Source organism: Schistocerca gregaria, chromosome 4 (genome assembly GCF_023897955.1).
Source record: "Schistocerca gregaria isolate iqSchGreg1 chromosome 4, iqSchGreg1.2, whole genome shotgun sequence".
Lineage (NCBI taxonomy): Eukaryota > Metazoa > Arthropoda > Insecta > Orthoptera > Acrididae > Schistocerca > Schistocerca gregaria.
The window spans coordinates 398,049,035-398,057,597 of NC_064923.1; the positions used below are offsets into that span (position 1 = coordinate 398,049,035).

General features: G+C 38.0%; 1 protein-coding gene across 1 annotated transcript in view; it reads right to left on the reverse strand.

Moving 5' to 3' along the window:
- The window catches only part of LOC126266841 (FAD-dependent oxidoreductase domain-containing protein 1-like), a 176,409-nt gene extending 169,461 nt beyond the window's left edge, over positions 1–6,948 (reverse strand). Inside the window, exons 1-2 of the mRNA XM_049971409.1 lie at positions 6,546–6,948; positions 6,223–6,452 (exon numbers count right to left, since the gene is read on the reverse strand). Coding sequence (XP_049827366.1) covers positions 6,223–6,452; positions 6,546–6,887 — 572 coding nt within the window. The 5' untranslated portion in view covers positions 6,888–6,948. The remainder of the gene's footprint in view (positions 1–6,222; positions 6,453–6,545) is intronic.
- Positions 6,949–8,563: the final 1,615 nt, after the last annotated feature.

An 8,563-nucleotide genomic window follows, 5' to 3' on the forward strand; every position in this document is an offset into this window, starting at 1 on the left:
GACTGTGCGAATGTAGACGAGATGTGGCTCAAATTCAAAGATATAGTAGCAACAGCAATTGAGATATTCATACCTCATAAATTGGTAAGAGATGGAACGGATCCCCCGTGGTACACAAAAAAGGTCCGAACGCTGTTGCACAGGCAACGGAAAAAGCATGCGAAGTTCAGAAGAACGCGAAATCCCGAAGATGGGCTAAAATTTACAGACGCGGGAAATTTGGCACGTACTTCGATGCGAGATGCCTTTAATAGGTTCCACAACGAAAGATTGTCTTGAAATTTGGTAGAAAATCCGAAGAAATTCTGGTCGTATGTAAAGTACACAAGCGGCAAGACGCAGTCAATACCTTCGCTGCGCAGTGCCGATGGTACTGTTACCGACGACTGTGCCGCTAAAGCGGAGTTATTGAACGCAGTTTTCCGAAATTCCTTCACCAGGGAAGACGAATGGAGTATTCCAGAATTTGAAACACGAACATCTGCTAGCATGAGTTTCTTAGAAGTAGATACCTTAGGGGTTTGCTAAGCAACTCAAATCGCTTGATACGGGCAAGTATTCAGGTCCAGATTGTATACCGATTAGGTTCCTTTCAGATTACACTGGTACTATAGCTCCCTACTTAGCACTCATATACAACCGCTCGCTCACCGATAGATCTGTACCTACAGATTGGAAAATTGCGCAGGTCGCACCAGTGTTCAAGAAGGGTAGTAGGAGTAATCCATTTAACTACAGACCTATATCACTGACGTCGGTTTGCAGTAGGGTTTTGGAGCATATACTGTATTCAAACATTATGAATCACCTCGAAGGGAACGATCTATTGACAAGTAATCAGCATGGCTTCAGAAAACATCGCTCTTGTGCAACGCAGCTAGCTCTTTATTCGCACGAAGTAATGGCCGCTATCGGCAGGGGAGCTCAAGTTGATTCCGTATTTCTAGATTTCCGGAAAGCTTTTGACACCGTTCCTCACAAGCGACTTCTAATCAAGCTGCAGAGCTATTGGGTATCGTCTCAGTTGTGCGACTGGATTCGTGATTTCCTGTCAGGAAGGTCGCAGTTCGTAGTAATAGACGGCAAATCATCGAGTAAAACTGAAGTGATATCAGGTGTTCCCCAGGGAAGCATCCTGGGACCTCTGCTGTTCCTGATCTATATAAATGACCTGGGTCACAATCTGAGCAGTTCTCTTAGATTGTTAGCAGATGATGCTGTAATTTACCGTCTAGTAAGGTCATCCAAAGACCAGTATCAGTTGCAAAGCGATTTAGAAAAGATTGCTGTATGGTGTGTCAGGTGGCAGTTGACGCTAAACAACGAAAAGTGTGAGATGATCCACATGAGTTCCAAAAGAAATCCATTGGAATTCGATTACTCGATAAATAGTACAATTCTCAAGGCTGTCAATTCAACTAAGTACCTGGGTGTTAAAATTACGAACAACTTCAGTTCGAAGGACCACATAGATAATATTGTTGGGAAGGCGAACCAGAGGTTGAGTTACATTGGCAGGACACTTAGAAGATGCAACAAGTCCACTAAAGAGACAGTTTACACTACACTCGTTCATCCTCTGTTAGAATATTGCTGCGCGGTGCGGGATCCTTACCAGGTGGGATTGACGGAGGACATCGAAAGGGTGCAAAAAAGGGCAGCTCGTTTTGTATTATCACGTTATAGGGGAGAGAGTGTGACAGATATGATACACGAGTTGGGATGGAAGTCATTACAGCATAGACGTTTTTCGTCGCGGCGAGATCTTTTTACGAAATTTCAGTCACCAACTTTCTCTTCCGAATGCCAAAATATTTTGTTGAGCCCAACCTACATAGGTAGGAATGATCATCAAAATAAAATAAGAGAAATCAGAGCTCGAACAGAAAGGTTTAGGTGTTCGTTTTTCCTGCTCGCTGTTCAGGAGTGGAATAGTAGAGAGATAGTATGATTGTGGTTCGATGAACCCTCTGCCAAGCACTTAAATGTGAATTGCAGAGTAGTCATGTAGATGTAGATGAAACTCAAGACAGCAAACATCGGGCAAAAACATTTGAATCCACAAATTAAAAATAAAGATTGTCAAATAAGCTACCTGAAAGAAACAACAAACGTTGTGAACATTTTCTTCAACAACAGTGTTAAGAAATTAGAACAGAAATTTCCACACATAAATGTGTTATCCACCCAGGACCAGCTACCAAGGTGAATGGTACTCTATCCAGCAACCAAGAGGGAGAAATATATGCAGACTGAAGTAATGAATGGAAATTTGTACCAAGGCTGGGATTCAGATTTGGATCTCCTGCTCACTAGGCAGTTGCACTAACATCAATGCCACTCTGGTACAGCAATTCAGCACAACTGCACGGACTATTCTAGCACACTTCGCTCTTTAATCCAAATTCCCATGGATGCCTCAGCCCACTTGGTATTCCCCCTAAATTCGAACAGCACTGCAGAGGCCCTCCGACTGTATTGGAATGGCACTTCAGTGTCAAACAAAATGGGGGATCCTGCCTGAAACCCAGGCCTAGGTGCTTGAATCAGATGAAACTATATGATTCCAGAAATATTTCCAAGTCTCAAACATCTGTGATGTATATATGCAGCTGGAAGCGATGAATGAAAAGTTGTACCAAGGCCAGGATTCAAAGCCAGGTCTCCTGATCTAAGCACATACTCCTAATACTAAACAACCGACAGCTACAGGATACTAAAGTTGTAAATGAAGTTCATACCTACAACCAAGGGTTAAAATCTTATTTATTAAGTAGAAGCTGTAACACTGTACATGATATTTAGAAAATCACAGATAGTAATTTATACCCACGAATATGCCATGTATTAAGCAACACAATATGGCATAATTATGAATATTGTAAGACTAATTATAAGACCTGTAAAATTTGTAAGAGCACATGTATGTATATTTAATGAGAAACATTGTACCATCAACTGCACACCCATGCAGTTTGTATTTTTCTACATGTGAATAAATATATAAGTCAATCAGCTTGTAAAAGCCAGTGTCTTGTGGTAACATACTGTTTCTAAATACATTCAATTCTTAGCTGTGTGATTATTTTCTGGCGATCAAAGGCACAAAACATGGTCAAAGTTACCAAAGTAGGTAACATAGGAGGTAAGAATAACAACTAAACGTAGCAGTTGGGCTCACTGTAAAGAATTATTCAACAAACTGGATATTCTTACAACATTATGTGAATACTGTATATCTATCAATTTGCTGTGCATATCACAGAAAACATTCTTACGTAATTCTGTAGATAACCTATTTCTATAGATAATCATCGAACAAAAGCTAGGTTGAACTCACATTTACCATGGAAAAGAAACCTCAAAGGAACATTTTCCTGTCTGAGCATAAAACTGTATAATAAATTTCCCAAGGAGATGAAAATGATTGCTAAAATACATCTGTTTAAGCAGCATCTAAAACATACTTCATAAGTAATGCATACTGTAGGCTTACATTTAAAAAGCAGAAAACAAGTGTCACAGCATACTACTCCATGAAATCAAAATTTAAAGCAGCTATTCAAATGTACTTACTGCAGAAGTGTTATTCTAGTGTAACTGAATATCTAAATGTGTATATTATCATTGTTATAAATAGTGATAGTGGAAAATCTATATAGACTGTGTTAAATGTAAAAACAGACTGCAAAATTCAGGGACCTCTAAACAACAGTCTCATCAGTAAACGTCTTACAGTATAAATAATTTTTTTTTTAGCATGAAGAACTAGAATATTATGCAACATATTTTCATCATGATGCTGTATATATTGTAAATATCTTCTAATTTTTAAATTTGTCTCTTATACAAAAAGCTGCAGTTGTAAACTATGGTCACAAATACCCTGCAAAAACAATAATCTTTATAAACCAGATTAACTGTTGTAAATTCATAAACAGACTATGATGTAGTAATTTATATTTGAGTCCTTTGGGCGAGAAGGGATAACCTAAACTCCGATTACACAATGCGATAAGAATGGTAAACATCCTTTCGCTTTTTCGTGTTCTTATTAAGATTAACCATGTATTTTTTTTTCTTGTTGTTTAAAAAAACACTAGGTATAATTCTGTGTAAGTAGTAATTTATCTGCAGCTGTTTTGTAAGTCCACCCCAACTGTATTTGTAATAGATACAATGTTCATAATCATCACATTAATTCATGTTGTCTCATTTCATCTTAAAATACAGACTTGTCGCATATCAGCTGTATCTACGTACAGAACTTATGTACAGGGTCAACAAAACATACAATTACTTATAAGTCTTACAGTAATGGTTAACAACGGAGGATAACTATAACTCCCTGACACATAATAACTTGCGATCAAATTGTAAGCTTTTATACGAAACTCATGTGCTAAGTCCTATAGTGCACGAGACTAATGTTTCATCATTTCCCTGTGCTTGGAGTGTTTCAGAATATTCCCCAATATTCTCTATAACGCAGAAGTCGTTTCCCCTCAAACAGACGTCAGGGAAATAACGATCAGTTTATTTTGAATGTACATCATTATACATTCATTAAGGCATTAAAAGAAATTTGCGTGTTTTCTTTCTGTTCACGTGGGGCGCACGAGATGAAGACGACGCAGTCTTGTTCATGGTCATTGATCAAATAGCTGACGGCCAGCGCCATGGAGATCTTACTGATGGCATTGTCAAGAGCTTCTGAACACTGTCATAAAAAAATTAGATGTATTCTATAGCGGACTGGTGTCTACGATACTATATAACAAGCATTTCATGAAATATCAGCATGTTGTTTAAGCATTTTCGATATTCAGCATTGCTTCTAGCTTGGAATAAAATCGATCGCTATGTTTTTATGCATTTTCGATATCGAGAATTGCTTGAAATAAAATCGATCTCAGAGATAAAAAATAAGCGAAACTACATTTGGACTTGAAATAATTACTTTATTCAATAACACCTTGTGAGATACAATAAGACAGTCTAGATCTTTAGAATACAAAGAAAACGAAAGATAAATATATTTTAAGGTTTATTCAAGTTGTAATAAATATTTTTCAGTGCTATTGTTTCTTTGATAGTGAAATACACTGATCAATTAATCCGTGTCATAGCTTTTAATCGCTACGAGTTAGAAAACTTAATGATACTAGTAATCGCGCAGTTCCCATTTGATGTAGCTGAAGACCCTACAGACAAATAAATATTAACGAATATATTCAAATTATACTATTTATCGAAAATAAAAGAGACGCATTTACGTCGTTTTATAGCGCTACAGTTAGCTGCACGGTCGTGCAAGTAATAAAAGCAAATCCAGGTGATTAGCTTTATCCACTGCAACATGACAGAGGCATATCACAAGCTTCAGTAGTTGCAACACAGCAAGCTCAACGGCTCACGCATCATGCGAGGCTCTTCGTTCAGTTTTTGAGATGGACTGAAGGGAGGTCTTGGTGACGTGCATGAGGCATATATTCGTGTTTATGGGCTGGGAGTCGAGTTTTCCAAACAGACTGTAGCTGCAGTCAAGTCTTCGGAAGAAGCGAATTCACGACATCTGGAAACTCTCTAGTATGCCAATATCTATCTGTCTGACTGTCTGTACCTGAGGTGTACATGGGGCCAGAAGATGGCACATTGAATTGCCGAAACTGGTTGTAAAAATAAAATAAAAAACTTCTCAAATTTCATGGCTGTTTTGCGAGTTTGCGTGTTAAAAATTTGATTGGCTACTGTCCAGTGTCCACAATGGATCAAGTTTGAGACAGGAGGGAGTCCAAGAGGCATAATAGTATGTTCACGGTCCAGGAGTATCAATGGCTGTCCATAGGGTTGTAGTGATTTTATACTTTCTCTGCTGCAAACTGTTTATGATCGAAACCACATTTTGCAGTTGGTATCAACCGAATGAGACAGTGCAATTGTTGGGGCATTGACCTCATTTTTGGGAGGATGTAGTCTGGTCTCTCTTGTCATCTTGATTTATGTTTTCCTAAATCATTTCAGGCAAATGCTGGGGTCATTACTTCAGTAAGACCACAGCCAAACACCTATTCTCCCCTCGTAAAAGCATTTTCATATATGTGTATGAACATTTTGAGCTACAGTATCTATTTTCATTGTGTATGATGACAAATACTATACTATCCTTATATGGCCACTGGATGAATAATTGACTAAAAACATAAATAGATTCCAACTTACTGTTGAAGGCGTGCGTTTTCCTCCAGTTGCTGGGCAGATCTATCAGTTGCTAGAAAAAGATACCCATGTGGCATAAAAGATACATCTGGTATGTTCTCTCCCTCTACATGAAGATAGCTCTTTAGGTTTCGAAGAAATTCTGCTCCAAACATTGACATCTGTATGTTTTCAGGCAAGCTGAACTGTTGTCTGATACCGCCACAGGAAAGCGGTGTAGAGGCTTTCGCGTACTGTTGCAATCACAGATCACATTACTTGATCACCAGTAACTATAATAAACATAATGAATTGACTAAACTTATAAATAAAATGTAGATACATACCGAAGGGTCTTTCTCAATGACAATAACTCTGACACCATTCCGCACCCTAGTCTTTAGCCAGAAGGCTACTGAGGAACCAACGGCGCCACCGCCAATGACAACAACATCACATTGATCACTAAAGTGCTTCTTCGCGTATGGCTGTTTAGGTACAAAGGGAATAAGACTTTTTATGCTTCTTAAGTCTGCGTTTAATGTCCCTGATGTCCTGCTCAGTGGATGTCTGAACTTCTGCACTGTCAACTGATCATTGTCAGTTGACTTTTTATAATACAGCTGAAAAAATGTTGAATTTCTTTCTAATAATTTCAAACTTTTACTACATTTGTTCATAAGATTCATGATTCTAACTCATATGCAAATGACCTGATGGAAACTGATATCTTATCAGAAGGAGCTACTGCAAAGTCCAAGGACGTATCATCGCCGTTATAGTGATAACGTTGAGCAAACACAAATACTATGTAGGTAACCATGTATATTGCTTAGTCATAACAGAACTCAGAAACATAATTTTCCATTCTAAACTTCCAATAAATGTTAAATTCATAAACTGCAGACTTAAATATGCTTTCCCGCTGCTTTTGTCAATGTTCTTTTGCGTCCATGGGTCCATAGTCGCAGTGAATTCCTTAAAGGGGATCATTTTTCTGTGTATCTTGTTTCTTATTTTGAAATAATCACTTTGTTTCAAGGTGTAGCTATTAGTTAATTTCACACAAGCAATCTGTAAAGTGTGTGTACTGTTATATACCTCTTTGCAAAGACTATAGATGAAACAAATCATCGCCGAGTGTTCAAAGTTTCAAATACTGCGCTTCATAGATGGCCAATAATGTTGCACCTTATTTTCCGATGCGGAATGATATTGAGAGGTTGCACAGTAATACTGAGAACATTTGGAACTTTTGAAATAGATGGCCCCGTCGGGAAATATTATAGCGTCTGTGGGTATTATTGACAATAACTTTGACAGTGTCTCGCCTGTTGAAGTCTCTTTGTGACTTTGCGATTTGCACTCACTGGTTGTAATTGTCATCGGTGCTAAGTGTGGGAAAACGAAAATGGGTACATAACAAGGAGAACGGGCTAAAAGTCCCTGAGCTCTGTAAATTAAAGCCATAACTGTGGTTCGTGAAGGCTGATAATTACTAAAACAGAAACTTAAAATTATGATTGCTACGAGGTTATAATCAAGAAATAGTTGGAACAGTATCCTACAGTCACGAAGGAAGATGCCTTTAAAACAAATTTAATTCTTTAATGAGAAATTTTCGAAAAGTTGTGATATGAATAGAAGATTGTAGGAAAATGGCGAAGGGCTGTATAAAGTATTAGAACGTACTTAGGTATTTCGAGGAAATGAGTTTTCTTCTCGATAAAGATGTGAGCTGTGTCAGCACACACGAATCCTCAAACTCTTCTGCCGTTTCATTCCATATTTATGGTGAACTTGGCAGTTGTAGCATACAAGAGAAGTTGTTTAGGCATTCAGTGTAGCTCGATTCTATGTGCTAATAAACTTTGGTGCCGGTCAATTAAAATGAGACTGGATTTTGTATTTACTCCTGGCAAAGAAGGAGGTGTTAACTCAAGAGGAGATTTTAACTTCAATCTGTTAGCAACAGCTTGAAACAGAAAGCATCTTGCTGCAGCTTGGGCTGAGGAGTTGGGCAGAATGACCTCAGAGCAGGAGATACATGTCATTAAGGCAGTGACATTGTCTGAGGAGCAATTGCAAAGTGTTCTTTGTGCAATGTGATCAGTTGGGAGACACATTTGTGCATTTTACAAATATTGACTGCATTATACTCTGACAACCATTCTCTCTAGTTTGTGTGTAGCTATCTGCATCAGTGAAGATATATTCTCATGGATTTATAAAAATTTGTACACAAGTGTTGTGCATAATGCATTTTGTAGAAAATCATTAGGTGTGAGTTACAGCTCCATGTTCTACAAATTTTGCCAGAAATTTGGTTTGGAATTTTTTCCCTTTAAATGTGGTACTGGATAGG